This window comes from Protomyctophum bolini (assembly GCF_963924005.1).
Source record: "Protomyctophum bolini genome assembly, chromosome: 9".
NCBI lineage: Eukaryota > Metazoa > Chordata > Actinopteri > Myctophiformes > Myctophidae > Protomyctophum > Protomyctophum bolini.
Window position 1 is genome coordinate 13,987,776 of NC_137870.1, and position 17,753 is coordinate 14,005,528.

Below are 17,753 nucleotides of genomic sequence, written 5' to 3' on the forward strand. Positions count from 1 at the left end.
GTACCTCTCTGGAGTTTACACAGAGCGAGAGGTATTACCGTTGCATGCGACTCGTTAGCCAAAGGACTGCAAAATGAGAGAGAGAGAGAGGGCAACAGAGGAGGGAACAAAAAAGGAAAAAAAAGTAAAAGAAACAAAAAAGTGTTTATGGTATTCCCTACGTGTGTTTGTGTTGCCGTCATCTTTTGCCAAGAGACAAAACATAAACATCATCATTCTCGGCAGGTCAACGCCTGGCTCGGCTTGTGACAGTGTTTCTGTCGGGGCTGACAGTGATCAGAGGCAGCCCTGTTGGCTCAGTCTCCAGTGGGAAGAGAGAGAGAGAGAGAGAGAGAGAGAGCGAGAGAGAGAGAAATGGCGTTCCCTCTCTCAGCTCTCTCTCTTGTTCTTTGCGACACATACTTCTCTGCCGATTATACTCTTGTGAAAATCTATCTCTCTCCGTCTCTTTTCTCGTTCGTCCGTCATGGTTTTGACGGCTCTTCCGTTCCCTTTTTTAATAATGTTCCCCCACTTCGACACCCCCCTGTTCTCTCCTCTTTCCTGTCCACTCTTTTTCTTTTCTTTTTTCATGCCGGCTGACACAGTCCAGAAGAAAAGCACCATGGGATACTTCAAACAACACCCAGCTCTCCTGTTGTCCCTGTGAACAGCCTCTAGCTCCTCTCCTGTCCTCTCAGCTCCGGTCCTTCTCTCTGTCATCCTGCTCTCAGAACTTAAGAGAGACGAGAGGAGCAGTAGATAGTCATCAACCAGACAATAATCATCTGTGGCAGTCGGACTGACTTCTCTGCTTTCCTCCTCTGATCCTCTGATGTAAAGACTGTTCTGGGATCAGTCGGACTGACTTATCTGCTTTCCTCCTCTGATCCTCTGATGTAAAGACTGGTCTGGGATCAGAGCATGTCTTTCCTATCCTCTCATACTGTACGTTTCCCCGGTTCTGTTCCTAGCTGGCTAGCTCTGCACTCTACCTGTCAGTCACACGGCCGTAAGATTTGGTCTTTTAATACATTCTGCTTCATTCTATTGCCACACAGCCCCACCGCCATACAGTTTCTCCTTTTAATAAATACAAACTCTCTCTTTTTTTCTCTCTCGCACATTCATTCCTCGTGTCCTTGTCTTCCAAAACCCCCCGGCTCCTTCCCATCCTTCCTCAGACGTAGGCCGACTCGCTGGACTGTGTGCGCCCCAGGTTGGGCGGCTGCAGGTGCGATATGTCCTTCTTCCGGATCTCGCAGATGGACTTCCTGCGTGCCTGCACGCCCCGGATGGCCGCCTTGATCTTCCGCCAGCCCAGGTGGTTGAGCTCAGCCAGGTTGAGCACCACGCAGAGGCCGCTCACGGCGAACATGAACACCAGGAACACCGTCTTCTCCGTGGGCCGCGACACGTAGCACTCCACCTCCTTCAGGCACGGGTAGCGGTCGCACTCCACGATGCCCGGCACGGTGAAGCCGTACAGGAAGTACTGGCCCACCAGGAAGCCGATCTCCAGCACGTTACGGAACACCACCTGTGAATCGGTGTGTGGGATTTTGACAGCAACATTTAGATTTTTATAGTTTTAGTCGTAGTCTTTTGAAGGTTTTAGTCATATTTTAGTCATCTGAAAAGTTTTACCTACGAGTTTTAGTCGACAGTCAAACTAAAAAAAGGCGGGCCTTGATGTCGTCGTAATGCCTGATTTCACACTTGGTTACATGCTGAAAATAGCAGATCTACAAGCTCACAACGCATCGCGACACGTTGTGAGCTTGCTATTTTCAGGCTCACAACAAGCTGACAACAAGCTGACAACAAGCCCACAACAAGTCGCAAGCGCGATGCATTGTGAGCTTGTAGATCTGCTATTTTCAGAGCTCATCCAAAAATGACTTTAGTTTTAGTTCTACTGGATCTCTTCTCCACTAGTCCCTCCCTATAACATTTTAGTCTAATTTTCATTTGTTGACAAAATTGTCACTATATTTAGTGTTATAGCTTTATAGTCATCATATCTTAGTTTCTAATTCGTTTTTATTCCGGGTTTTTTTGTCAGTGCGGAAATAAAAGGTATACAGTCGACGCACATTATAGTTATACATTCGGGACGAAATCGAACCACCTGACCTGGATGATGTAGAAGCGCGAGATGCCCTCCTGCCGGCGCACCTTGCTCTTGCCGCCTGCGTAGCTGCGCGGCGCGTTGGGGATCTCCTTCACCTCCAGGCAGTCGGCCTCCTCCTTTCCGCACACGCTGCTGTCCCGGCCGCCGTGGTGCTGCACCAGGATGCCGTTGATGTTGCGGAGCTTCCGGGCGCCCTCGCTCCTCTCGTTATAGCTCTGCTGCAGCTGCATGCGGAGGAGGGTAAACAGAGCAGTGGTTTTCAACCCCATTTCATACCAAGGAACATTATTTTATTCTGTATTTGAGCCACGACGGACCACCATTTGAAGAGATTTATAGCCTCGCAGACCCAAAACTAAAGAATATGTTGTTGCCGTTGACTAATATCAATGAAAATGAACGAGCTCCACCCCTAGTTAATAGTTATATTATAGTTTCAGTATAACTCTAGTCACCTGCGGCGGGTAGAGGAAGGAGTAGCTGCTGCGGTCGCGCTGCTTGGCCGACTGGTGCACAGAGTAGGTGATGAAGCAGAGGCTGGGCGTGCACACCAGGATGATCTGGAACACCCAGTAGCGGATGTGCGAGATGGGGAAGGCCTTGTCGTAGCACGCCTGGTTGCAGCCCGGCTGCAGCGTGTTACACACGAACATGGTCTGCTCGTCCTCGTACACCGTCTCGCCCACGATGGCCACGATCAGGATGCGGAAGATCACCACTACGGTCAGTAGGATCCTGGAGGGGAGAGAGAGAGAGAGAGAGAGAGAGGCAGTGTCGCGTTAGTTTCACCCATTAACACCTGAGGCCGATTCTACGATGCCTATACCAGTAGTTCTCAATTGTTTTTTGTGCCATATTGATAAATATATTGTCGCTGTCAGGAGGAAACTCCATTCGTTTTTGCATAAATCAGTGCTATTGAACACCCTTTACGTCTGTGTAAAACATTATTGAATCAATGAAAAGTATAGTTAAAAGTGCTTTGGACAATTAAATCCTCTTAACTACATTGGACCCTCAAACTGTCTGCTAAAGCATGCAGCTAACTCCACCACCTCCCTCCCTCTCATGCATGAAGTGAAGTCATTGACAATATCTAAAGTCACAACACCAACTGTGATGAGGTTGTATTGCTTTGTTTTCAAAATATAAGTTTCCTGAATTTTTTTTTTTTTTAATTTCCGGAAAAATGAACATTTTGGTTTAATGGCAGGCGTGTACTTTTGTGGGTACGTACATACGTGCATGCCTACGTGCATGCCTACGTGCGTACATACATACATACTGTAGCATACATGCATAACTACATACTGTACATACGGCAAACAAACTTTCTAAAACTCAACTGCAATAAATCATTGGCCCAGACTCCCTCACTGCTCCCCTCATGGATTCTCCCTCAATAATGAAGGCTTGGTTCCATCCCTGAGGACCTGTCTACAAGGGCATGGCTGGCAACCACCTGGAAGTGGGAATTGGAGTCGGCTGAGACCACACGTCTGCACTGCTACTACACCCAAGACCCGGGAGACGGAGTCGAAGGAGAACACCTACCACGCCGGCACTGGACCCTGCTAAACCGCCTCCGTACCGGGGTCGGACGCTTCGGATCGTCTATGAAGGAGTGGGGCCTGGCAGACAGCGCAGCATGCGAGTGTGGCGAGCCTGAGCAGACTGCCGACCACATAATTACCACCTGTCCTCTGTACAGACCTCCTTCAGAGGCTGGCCTCTTCCACGTGGGCCCGGAGACAATGGCGTGGCTTTCTGACTGAGCTGGACATATGACGACGATACACGAAAGAAGAAGATGAAGGCTCCACTGTCACCCCCTCCACCCCTGGACCCCACACTCTCCTTCCTGTCCCATGTCAACCAGATCGCTAAAACTGCATTCTTTCACACACTGCTGCTAAGAGTAAGACACTCATATATTATGCCTTTGTCACATCCAGACTCGACTCCTACAGCGTCACCACCAAGGTTCTCAAGAACCTTCAGTAAAAGACTCTGCCGCCTGCAGACTGCTCACCAGAACCCGATCCAGGGGCCACTTCACACCAGTCAAGTAGCACAGAATACTAACCATTACATACAAAGGCCTCAACAACCATGATCCCCGTTACCTCTCTGAACTCATTCAACGCCATGTTCCCTCAGGTCGGGCAATGCCAACCTCCTGGACATCACCAAGACAAACAAGCAAAGCTGGGGTGACAGGGCCTTCTCGGTGGCCGCCCCCGTACTGAGGAACTCACTCATTTAGCCCACCGCCCAGGCTAAATGGTAAATGGTGCATTTATAGCGCTTTTATTCAAAGCGCATACTGTATATTGTGCATTACGTTCATCCATTTACTCATGAAGAATGCAGTTGGAAATAACAAGATGTTTCTACTTTGTATTATCTTCAGCTCTATATCCATCACTAAAAGAGAAAAAACTATTGGTAATTGGCATTGATGGTTTGTGTGCCAATGTTCCCGTGGGGAAATGTTTTTGTCTCATGAGTGCTCAGCTTTTATTAAGGGCGGAATGCGTTCATATAGTAAAAGGAGTATTGTAGATACTCCACAATACTCCTTTTTTAATGAGCCAGTAGGATCCTGGACGGGAGAGATGGCACATAATATATTTATTGTTGGATGAAAGGACTCCTTTCATCCAACAATAGATGTTATGTGCCTGTGACAACACACACACAGGAAAGGGGCTCATTAAAAACTACAATTTGACCCTTAGTGACAGTGATACGTTGCGAGAGACTACTAGCGACACAATGCACAATCAATGTAAAGCGTCTTGGATATAAATGCACCGTTTGTACCATTTACCATTTTACTCCCAGTTAACATCGACCCTCACCACGTTTAAAACCACACTCAAAACCCACCTTTTGACACTCACATTCCCTATACGTATATATCCCAAGCCCCTTTCTTTATTCCTTCTTTTATAGTTGTTAACTAGTTGTTCCTAATAACATTGTTTTTTATTTTGTTTCTGTATAAAGCGACTGAGTAGCTGAAAAGCGCTATATAAATCGTATGTATTATTTTTGATTATTATTACACCCACACATCCATCCATCCAACACACATCCATCCAACGCACACACATTATACACACATCACACAGTAGGCCTACATAGGAGGATAACCAAGGAGGAAAAGGTCAATAGTGCATGGGCTGTTGTTGCATCGCATGAAGCAAAACTGATGCGGGAGACATATGAAAAAACAGACGTCTAATGCAGGATACAGATTTGGATGACAAAACGCAGACATAGAGGCTTAGAGGAGAAATCTAAAATGAAAATCACAGACTGACGAGACACAGAGAGATGTGTAACCAGGGTAGAATGGATAAGACAGATACGGTGTGACGGGCTTTACATCACCCTGAGGTGATCACTTCCATTGATAAGGACCACAGAAGAAGACCACTGAGGCGCCGAATGCCATTTCTGCCATATATGTGCTGTGGTGGTGGAAACAGTAGCCTACTCACGTTTTTTTTAAACTTTAAGTAAAAGTATCAATACTGCAATGTAGAAATACTCTGTTACAAGTAAAGGTCTGGAGTAAAAGTACAGAAGTATTGGTATCAAAATGTACTTATAGCCAACAGCAGAAAGTACTCATTATGCAGAAAGTCCCATTTCACAAGTTTTCAAATGTATGAAATGTATAACAATTCTTCAGCTCTACTGTATAAGCTTACAATGCATCGTGATGTGACACATTGTAAGTTCGCTTCAAACATTTATAATACATCTTCAAATATAGAGAAAATAGCAGATTGTGTGGTTTTGAAATAGGCTTTGAGTGGTTAATTCACAATATATTTTTGTATACGTTTGGGTCCCGAGAGTACATTCTTAATTATATAAGCATCTTATAAGAAATATCTTGTATCTTATGATGAGTATTTCTTCCTAGAAATGTTCACTCTTCACTCTTGTCTGTTAACATGGCAACCCTCACGCGAACCGCGCTGAGAATTGAACTCATGATTAATATCATTACACACAATCAATACACATGTCCGACACACACACACACACACACACACACACACACACACACACACACACACACACACACACACACACACACACACACACACACACACACACACACACACACACACACACACACACACACACACACACACACACACACACACACACACACACACACACACACCACCTTAATCAATTCTCTCTCTTTATTTCACATTCTCTTTCATACTCTCTCTCTGTCACTCCATGTCACTCTTCTTTCTTTTTCAGTCGCCTCGTACCCCCTAGCAACAGATGGGCTTCAATGTATCTCGTTTGCAGTTTAGGAGCTATTTCTGTGTTATGAGAGTATGATTATTTGTGGTTGTAGTGGCGTCACTCAGGAGTCGTGTGTGTGTGTGTGTGTGTGTGTGTGTGTGTGTGTGCGTGCGTGCGTGCCCTTGTGGCTGCGTGGGTTTCCATGCTTATTCAAGCATGATGTGCTTGGAGGTGCTGACTGAGAGATTTCTCTAAACTACAAGGCACATGAGCGCACACCTACTGTGTCTGTGTAGGTTTGCGTGTGTCCTTGCGTGTCTGTGTGTGTGTGTGTCTGTGTGTGTGTGTGCGTGCGTGCGTGCATGCGTGTGTGCGCATATTTTCTTCTTTCCCATCTTCCAGACACTTGTCCTCAAACAATCCCACTTTGTTCTCTCTCTCTCTCTCTCTCTCTCCACCTCTCATTCATTTTTCAGACCTCTGTGCAAGTGGCTCGTAGTCTGCATACTTTACTTTCACAGTGTGAGTGTTTCACTATCCTAGTTTTTAAAGGTTGTCCCCTCAGACTCTTACCTAGGTCTCATATACCAGTGGTTCGCACATACCTTTTCATTTCAAGGACGCCACATAAAGCTGAGAGTATATAAATGGAACCAAATGGACCCTTATGGGTGCATTTACACTAAACACTCTCAGAGAGTTACAGACCTGTAAGGGTCCATTTGGAACCCCCCTCAAGGAACCCAGAGGGTACATGGACCCCACTTTTTTTTTAAAGATTTGTTTAGGCTTTTGTGCCTTTATTGATATAGTTATATGAAGACGGACAGGAAAGAGGGAGAGAGAGAAGGGAAGAGACATGCAGCAAAGGTCATCATGAACGGGACTCGAACGGGTCAGGCCAGGTCCTATATGTGGCATGCGCCTGGACCACTAGGCCAGTGGGCGCCCCAACCTGGACCCCACTGTTGTACAGTATATACCAGTTCTTAAAGTGGGGTTCGGAGACCCCCTTGCAGGGGTACTTGAGGGGGTTCCAGGGGTCCCCAGCCAAATGATTGATATAAAACAAATGGAAACAAAAGGCCTGTAACTCGTGAGGATTTTACAGTGGATATGTGGCTCCTAGAGATAAGAAATATCAAATGGCGACCCCTGAAATGAGATTCAAAATAGCCGATCAACAAGCTCACAGTGCGATATTTTGTGAGCATAATGGATATTTATTTTCTTTGCATTTGCATTTATGTCAAAATTTGAAAACAGCAATGCATTGTTATTAAAAAAGAAAATGCACTTTTGAATGCATTAACAGCAGTACTTTAACTCTACAGCCCTGACAAAGCCAGGGTACAGAGTACTTTGCCTCTAAGAGCTGACAGAGATCACAGAGTTCCACATGGTTCTTACATAGGATCAAGCTGTGACTAACGAGCACACAGCCGTACACATAAATATATTATGATGAATAGCCATCATTACCTCATGGGAACATACACATTACACTGGCCCATTAAGGCCTGACCTCCACTTTTCATTCATCATGTACTCTACCAGGGATGTATGTATGTAAGGGTGTATGGGTTTGTGCACTTATGAAAATCAATAAGTATGACATATAATTGTATGTTTTCAGAGCAAAACAGATGGCCGAGATTTCCTGCAGTAGCGATTATAGTTTTATTGCTAGGACAAAATGAACGTAGAAATTGCCTATACGTTAAAGATGGTTGTAAACACATATTGTCAACGATTTGCAGTCTAGCCTAGTGGGTTTCAAAACTCACTCACTACTGCCTTATGTTTCAACTGCTAATAAAGTATTCAATCAATCAATCAATCAAAATCAAACATCCTTTTTGTACGCATAGCAAACCAATGGACCAAGTGAGCAAAGTCAAAGTCAAAATGTTATGAGAAAAAGGAAAATAATTATAATTTGGGTTAACGCCCAATTAAGTGGCAAAAATATAGGCCTACTGTATATATACAATACATGTATATTACACATGTATATATATTTAGGCTATATAATTTGCCTCTGTATTGGGAAATAAGTTGTGTTGAGTACGGATATAAAGTAAAGAAATGTGTAGTTAATTGTCACAAATTCTCTGGACCTTTTTTCACGGCACACCAGCGTACTTCCACACACTGAAGATGTTAAATATTGTCTCCATAAACAAATCAACAGCAGTAGTGTAAAGTTATCTATAAAAGGTAAAGTATGAGGCTTGTGTATCAGCCTTTCCAGATGTTAATATCTATCCAAAACGCACATCTGGATGGCTAAAGTAGATTGGTCATGCGCACCACAGAGAAACAGCCCCTCAGCTATCACCAAATCTAGATGGCATTTGGCTGTACGTTGGGTAATCTACGGATGGCACCGTTGCTTTGCTGGGCCCATGTATGTGTCACAGCTGTGGGGTCGGAGGGCGGAGTTAATCCTTCCCAAAGTCCAACACCAAATGTACCTCTCTCTCATCACAAACATTGCAGGTCAACTGTGATGACCTCCACAAATTGAAAACGAGAAAATAAAGGAATTATTTGGCAATCCAATCCACCCACATGCGAGCGAACACCCGACGTATATGGGTGAGTGGTCCGGGAAATGGAGAGAGAAAGAGAGAGCGGTGGGGGGGGTTACAGAGACAGAAAGGGTTCTGAGGGAGATGGTTGGGGAAAAATATACAAAACAATGAAAATGCTTTTTGCCCTTGTGTTGACTCCATTAAGAAGCTTAGAGAGAGACTGGAGAATTCATCACAGAGAGCGAGAGAGAGAGTATGGCACTGAACGTGTGCGCAGCACGCACGCACGCACGCACGCACGCACGCATGCATGCATGCATGCATGCACGCACGCACGCAAGCACGTACACTCTCCAGCCTGGTCTGTCAGTCAGTGGTGCAGCTGATTGAACCAGATAGTGAAAGCAGAAATCAAATGACAGTGTTTAAGATCGAAAATGGGCTGAAAACGATCACCAAGTCGCATAAAAAAACCAGCATGGGCTTTTTGTACCGCCTCTTCCTAAATGAAAGAGAAACCTGCCAATATCTGAGAGAGAGGGGGGGGGGGATTGGTACGACAACAAACGATGGAGGAAAATCTCATCATAGAGAATGAATTATATAATGGCTTCCACACGCAAACCCACTGCTATAATCTGTGCCTGCATGCACGGGCCAAGGGAGGATTCTTGCATTCTTTTTTTATTAATGCCACCAAATAGCTTCAGATTACCATTGTCCGCCCACCCCCCCTCCTCCACCTGTTTATAGTCCCCAAATATGATCTCTACTCTCATCCTGATTCCTTTCCCTTGTTTATTCCCTCGACTACAACCCTCTCTTTCTCCCTGCCACCCCTCCCTCTCTCCCTCTCTCTCTTCATCAGTATAATCTCTAGATGCAGATTTATAGCGTTTGTTAGTAGTTTCTCTGCAGTGAGCGCCCCACTCATTGTGGCTTTGAGAATATGTCGGAGCAACGCACGCACGCACACACGCACACACGTACGCACACACACACACACACACACACACACACACACACACAATCACACAGGATACATTTTAGAACGATGTATTATTATATAGTGTTCTCTAGCAAAACTTAGAACTTGGAGATATCTGAAAAAGTGATAATTTGGTAGCTCACGGTCTTAGATCTTAGATTCCCGGCTCGTGTCCTTGAGCACGACCCCTAAAACTGCTCCCAATGAGAAGGTTGGTGCCTTGCATGGTTTTGTCCGCCGTGTGTGAATGGGTGAATGTGAAGTACATTGTAATGTAAAGTGCTTTGGAGAAAAGCGCTATATAAAGGCAGTTTGCCATTATATATAAATGCAGTCCATTCACACACAGACTTTCACCAAATTACATGTTCAGTTGTGCGAAATGTACCATGTAGTAGGCTTATGCATTGTTTAGACAGGCACTCACCAAAAGCATGTATCACAGCGTATGCACGTATGCACGCACGCACGCATGCACATTGCACACACACACACACACACACACACACACACACACACACACACACACACGCGCATCCATGCATATCCTCAGGCCCTCTACACCTAACAGATGCTACTTATTGTTTAATTTCACAAGTACATTGTCTGTGTTGTCATACATTTTGCAGTGAATATGTAAAAATGACCTCCCTTTTCCGTTGTCTCTCTCCAAACCTCCACAGTATCTCTCCGCCTTTTATCTGTCTCCCACTCTCATTATCTGACGATTGTTATCTTGAACCAAGGGAGTTGTTGTATGTAATTAAACAGCTTCTATTCAGCATTGTTGATTTACCGACAGTTAAACATGCACGGTTAGTCATACTACGAATAAATAATGGAATAGTGTCTGAATGATTGTGCACACGGGTGGGCGCGCGCGCACGCGCACGCACGCGCACGCACGCACACGCACGCGCACGCACGCACACGCACGCACACACACACACACACACACACACACACACACACACACACACACACACACACACACACACACACACACACACACACACACACACACACACACACACACACACACACACACACACACACACACACACACACACACACACACACAGCTGTTTGTGTCCCAGCAGACTGAATTATGGGGTCTGTGGGAGATTGAAATGCCACTCACGGTGCAATTTCCCGTATGTTTACTCAAGAGCTCCCGCCGATTCAACGTCACTCTCACTTCAGTGGCTGCAGGCAGTGGTGCGTGGACGAAGTACTGACAGTCTTTGTTATGAGTAATAAAGTAGCAATGAATAACCCAAATGTAAAACCACTTCATTCACAAATGTTACTTGAGTCATCATCATCAATCCAGGACAGGCTTCAGAGGTACCTCCTGCAGGAGACTATAGGTAGGTGCACTATAGGACAGGCATTATAGTCCGACAACACCGTTGCTCCTGACATGCGCGGCTCGCTACAACTAACCCTTGGCCCGGGATAAAACGCCCCTGTGGCTCCCGACATGCGTGGCAGGTTAAAATAAACCTGTGGAAGGTTAAAACGAACTCATGGCTCCCTGAGGTTAGGGTTTCCTAAGCAGACAGTAAAAATTCAAAAGTTATGGCCTAGAAATATGTTTTTAACACCACATTTAAAAGCACTCATGGTCGTGAATGGTCCATTTCACAATCATATTACTGGATTGTAATTATTAATGCATTAATGGGTTGTCCCTTTAGTGTTATGTAAGGTGGGACTAATTTAATTACTTTATGTGCTGCTGGGTGGCTTGACCTACAGTATAATAATTAGGTTGTCAAAATAACAGAGTTAACTGAGTTAATTAATTTATGGAATGAATTAGATTGACAATGTAATGCAATTCCACCCACCCTTAGTCGTTGCTCTGTTATTTGATCGCTGATCCAAACAGTGATACTAATGAGTTGAAAATATAGACCCTCCAGAAAAATGCGTTTATGTGATCGGATCATTTACCGCATAATCAGCTAATTGGTGCATGCAGGGGTAGTTTTTTCACCTTTTTTTCCAAAAAGGGCGCATAATTGCGCAAACTTGCCGCATATTTTGCAACTTCCCGCATATCATCAAACATCAAATCACAAAAATCTGCATATTTCATGGCAAAATGAAGGATTTTAAACCGCATAATCAAGATGTTTTTCTGGAGGGTATATAGAAAGAGAACATGTGTGTAGTACTGGATGTGTAAAAACACACAAAGGTTGCGCAATTTACGCAGGCAGCAGCTCAGATCAGCACAACCGTGAGAGAGGTGAGAGAGAGACAGAGAAAGAGCTACAGCAAGCAATTTCGGTCCCCACAGAATATAGTAGTTATTGATTATTGACCTGAGATCAGATTCTAAAAATATCTTCTATATCCTGACAGCGCTATGAGCTTGTAGATCTGCTATTTTTCAATAGCTAAAGCATAACATAATTCTAACACCAAAAGGGGTTCCCGCCCAAAATGGGTTAAAATGTTTAATCGTTATACATCCTCATGTATTAGTTAATGCATGTCTGTATTGATAACTAGCTAACTAGTAACTGAAGCTCTCATCTAATTGTGTAGTAAAACGTACACATGTTGCCTCTGCACCACTCAGCCCGCTTGGTGAGAACAGACTACAGACCCTTTGTGTTAACTTAGGCAGAAACAGTAGGCGCGGTGCCGTCTGAGGCACACCATCTACGCAGCGTTCGGCATGGCGACTCACTCGTCTGAGCTGGCTCAGCTGTGCCTAAAGTCCCCTTCAGCTGACTCAGTCCCTGAACCCCCAAGACGTTCTGGTGGTCACATAGACCTGGTTTAGTACCACCGCTCCGAAGTGGCCCGATTAATGTTCCAACATGTGTTACCGTTGCGCTGGGAAACAAGAGAGTGAAACTACTGGAGAAACATCTGTTTAGCCTAAAAAACTATTAAAAGGAAACGATTTCCTTTTAATCCACTACCTACTCTCTGGTTGGTTTAGGTTCATTTTGAGCGGATGTTGACAAGGGTTTTTTACAGTAGGCTGCAGTACTCAGCGAAGTGGCTTGGCAGAAAGCCTCCATTGTACTGTATAATATTAGGTTATGGGGAATTGGGGGGGGGGGGGGGGGTAGAGAGAGTGGAAAGAAGGGAGGGAGGGATAGGAAATTAAAGTGAGGAAGACGTAAGAGACCAGAATAAGAATAGGCGATGCAGGGGATGTGGTAAACAGGCTCTCTCTCTGTTCAGATATTGGCAGGTTTCTCTTAAATTTAGGATACGATCTTATGAGTTTAAAGAGCCACGGACAAAAACGAGAGTGCAAGATACACATGTAAGATGGAGTAAAGGTGCATGGCAAGTTGTCCTACCACACATTCAAGCAATGCACACACATTTGGAGAAGAAACATTCAGCACGGATGCATAGACTCTCCACAACAGCTATGCACACTTTGACTGTGAGGTCAAACCTGCGCATGCAGGTAAAAGACAACATTAATCCTAAAGATGGACACGTGTACGTTAATCGTTGAACTGAAAAGCTGAGCTCTATGGGGAGACTACTTAATCAACTTTTCCAAAGCTGTCCCAGTCGGTGTCACCACCACAGACGCACGGACGGCAGCCATTATACTATAGTATACAGCCTGTTAGTAGCAGCCCACAGTGTTGTGATACAGTACATAACCTGCATGTGAGCTGAGCCTGCAGTATTTTGATTCAGTGTCTCAGCAGGTATGCTGAGCCACGCTATGAAGGGTTAGTCTGAAGTGGTTATTTCTGTTCCCGCGCAGCGTTCTCAGCACATGGGGGGAGGGGGGGGGGGATTTACAATCGAGGGGCCCGGCCCAAATAGACTGCATCGATCGCCGTTATGCTTCGCCACTAAAAGCATTGAAATGGAGTACAGCAAGTAACAGCAGCAATAGGAAGTAGAGAGGCAGAACAACACAGGACTGAAGACTGGAATATGTGCTGGTGGAGAAAAGAGGATGGAGGAAGGAAGGAAGGAATGAGAGAAGGAGCCTTGTTTCTGTGTTCTACATATACCCAGAAACCCCATACAACCCCCTCTCATCCTTTTCTTTACATTCCCCCTCGCTCTCTCTCTCGTTCTCTCTGTCTCCCTCTTCCACATCAACCCTCCACTCAACTTCCCTCTGCTAGTTACCACGGCAACAGTGGGGCAGAAAATGGAGGGAGAGTTCAGAGAAGTGTGCCAACAACAAGCTAAGTCTGCTAGCAATCTCCTTAGCAGTCGAATAAACACACAAGACCACACTAGCAAGTGAAGAATAACAGCATGTTGTTAGCCAGTTAGCACATGGCTCAATGTAGTCCATAGTATAGGCTAGTTGATGTGAAGGTAGTAGCACCAAAGATCAGGTTCTATGTGAATGTTATACTTTGTTGTAAATAACTGATCTGCAAGCTTTGACATTTGACATTTTGAACAATGAACCTTCTGACTAATGACACGGCACCCTCTGAGCTTTCCCCCAAGCCCCATCCCTCAGTTACATTGACGCCCTGGTGACACAACGCTGTGTGTATGTATAACCTATACCCAAGGTAGACCTATATCTACGTAAACAACAGGCTCCCCCAGGGGAGAGAGGGAGGGGGGCGGTCTGGACAATGTGAGCGACAGCCCTCACCTTTCATCCTCTCTGCAGTCTTTCTGTGGCTTTGTCCTGCGGTGTCAACGAGTCCAATGTTATCGCTAACCTGCTAATCCTTCTCCAAAGAAAGGCCTGACCTTTAGCCTGCAATCTATACCTGTACCGGTCCTACCATGATCCCTCGGCCTCCCAGCGTCCCCTCGTGGGACGCATCTCCGTTTCACCTGTTCTTTCCATCTGTACCGTGACTCCGTATGCCTTCCCCGCCGCTCCCTCCCCCTGTAAACCTGTCTTCATCTCTCTGCCATCGCTCTCTGCCTCTCAGCAGTGGTGGACAGCAACCACGTAATGTCTTTTCACTGTGCATCAAAGTAAAAAAGAAATCTTCTTTTTCGTATATCACTTTCAATCCACTACATTTCAAAGACAAATATTGTACTAATATTTTAACTCATCTTTCATTCTTTTTTTCTCCTCTCATTTTTAAGATTCAATACAGCAATGCATTGATAAAAAGAAAATCTACTTTGTAATTTGTATTTTGGAACACTTGAGTAGGCCTAGGCCTATTATTTTTAAGCAATTACAGTATCAGTTTACGCATTACACATTTTGATAGAGAAACTTTCACTTGCAGTCGAGTAATATTTGACCAGAAGTAGCCTACAGTATCTATACTTTGATCAACTACTGGGGTTGAGTACTTTGTCCAGCACTACTATCCTCGCCTAATGCTCTTCTTTATCTTTACTCGTCTAGTTTTTTAAGTCTTTTTTCTCTCTTTTTTTGGAGGCTTTTGGATTATTTTTAGAGCGTTTGTGCTTTATTTAGACAACGTGACGATGACAGGAAGGAACAGGGGAGAAGGCAGCGTGTCAGATGACATTTGGAACACATCATGGAGTGCATTCACATCACCTACAGTAAGACGTTGCCGTTACATCACCGGTTGAGTCAACACTTTTACATGGTTATGTGTGGGGTTTCTGTTCCTTGAGAGCAGCCAGTTTCCTTTTCCGCAACAACCAACAACAGTGTAGTTCCAAAGTGGAGGCCAGTAAGTGGTTCGTGTTTTTACAACCCAGTGTAGTTCCAAAGTGAGGACCAATTATATGAAGATAGTTTGAAAAGTGGTGAAGTCAGAATTTAATATAGCAATAACATCAGTTAAATAACTTTAACCCTATTTTTATTTGGCTATTCAAAAATAGCCAATTAGCAACTGATCGTGTTGTGGGCTTAATTGTATATCTGCAATTTGTATTTATTTATTATAACTTTTGAATGGAACATTCAATGTTTTAACACACATGTTCTCTTATGGGGTCCTTGTTTCCATGGGGGGGTCAAATACATGAGGGTCTCGGACAGGAAAATATTCGAGAACCACTGAAGGGTCAGAGGATGTGATCACGCTTTGCAGGGGCCAATAGGAGAGGGCTTCTGAAGGGTCAGAGGATGTGATCACGCTTTGCAGGGGCCAATAGGAGAGGGCTCCTTCCTGCAAACTAAAGCCTCACCAAACCTTTGAGCTGTCTAAACCAATCAACATTATGTTCTTAAAAATATTAGAACGTTATGTAACATGTCCCAGGTCTTTAGAACATTTAGTGCTTTAGTGCTTGCCATCCGTTGCAGATAGAGAGAAAGATTTTGTTTATTCCAAAAATACAAAATACATGCCATTTTTGTATTTTATGTTGATTATTGTTTTGAGGGTATTTGAGGGTATTTATTTTGAATGAATTAACTGGGAACTGAATCTCTTCAACCTCCCTCTTGTAACCTCTCAAAACCTTATACTTATTTGAAATCTTTCCCTCTACACACAAAATCCATTTCCATCCACACCAAGTCTCACGACGCATCACACCGCACTAGTCCTCCACGACCTTCACTGCAGTCTCCCATACAGAAGAGATTTCAAAATACCGATGACCATGCGCCATACCGATCAATACCAATCACCATGCACCTACAAGGTCCTCAACAACCAGGCTTCCTGCTCTCTGACCTCTTCCAATGCCACGACCCCTCCCCCTCCCTCACGTCTGGCGATGCCAACCTCTTGGACGTCCCCAAAACAAACAGACGCTCCTGGGGTGACAGGGCAGCCCCCTCCCTTTGGGACTCACTCCCACCTCACGTCAAAGCCTCCCTCAAAACCCACATTTTCATACTTGCTTTCCCCGCCAAATTCAATTCTCCCTTTCTGTTTCTCCCTTTTAGTTTTAGCTTTTTTTCTTTTCTTTTTCCTCTCTCTTTTTACGTATGGTTCATGTGGTTAAATAGTATAGTTTGTATTGTATTTGGAATCCTCGATCTGCTCTCTCCCTCCCTCTACATTATCTCTTTTTCCTTTGTGTTGGTGTCTTTCTGTCTTTAGGGCGGCCGCTTCTAATCTAAAGACAACAGAGTGGCAGCCCTGACAAATCGCATCAAATCATAGGAAACAGATGAATACATAATTTCATGGCTTCTCTCTCCGAATGGAGCGATGTGGTTCGTCGCAGGTCACCTGGCATCGGAGCTGCAGCGCATGAGCCATGATTCATACTTCGTCACACGGCGGTGTCGCTAGACCGATCTATAGCTCTCGATGCATCACATGCACGATGCGTTGAGAGCTTTTAGATCGGCTATAGAAACACACACACACACACACACACACACACACACACACACACACACACACACACACAGAGATGGTTGTTGATAGTGACAGAAGGACTGTGGGGGCAGCACTCTACACTGCTGGCAGACCTTAATGCTGCAACCCACTCCCCACACCATCTCTCTCTCTCTCTCCCCCCTCTCTCACCCTCTCTCTCTCTCTCTCTCTCTCTCACACACACACACACACACACACACGCACACACACACGCACACACGCACACGCACGCTGTCATGCAAATGCAGAGACAAATTCATACCCATTTCTCTCTGGCTTACAGTGTGTGTGCACTTGACCTGCATAACTCGTCTGCTTGCACAAAATCGAGACACCTCTCTGTGCGCAGACGCACAAACACAGTTGAAATGTTTATTTATGTCCACATAATGAGAAGTACAGGAGTACACACACACACACACACACACACACACACACACACTGTGGCGATCCGCCAAAACAACAATAACACACACACACACACACACACACACACAGTCACACAGGCCGATACACACCACTCCTGCATCCTGCAGATGTTGCAGATGTGACATAAAGCCGATTGTGTCTGTCCGTTT

The 17,753-nt window shown here is 44.9% G+C and overlaps 1 protein-coding gene across 1 annotated transcript in view; it reads right to left on the reverse strand.

Annotated features, from left to right (window-relative positions):
- Nucleotides 1-1,159: 1,159 nt before the first annotated feature.
- The window catches only part of gjd1b (gap junction protein delta 1b), a gene marked incomplete at both ends in the record, with an annotated part of 41,111 nt that continues 24,517 nt past the window's right edge, over nt 1,160-17,753 (reverse strand). Inside the window, 3 exons of the mRNA XM_080772427.1 lie at nt 1,160-1,519; nt 2,116-2,337; nt 2,569-2,848. Coding sequence (XP_080628553.1) covers nt 1,160-1,519; nt 2,116-2,337; nt 2,569-2,848 — 862 coding nt within the window. The remainder of the gene's footprint in view (nt 1,520-2,115; nt 2,338-2,568; nt 2,849-17,753) is intronic.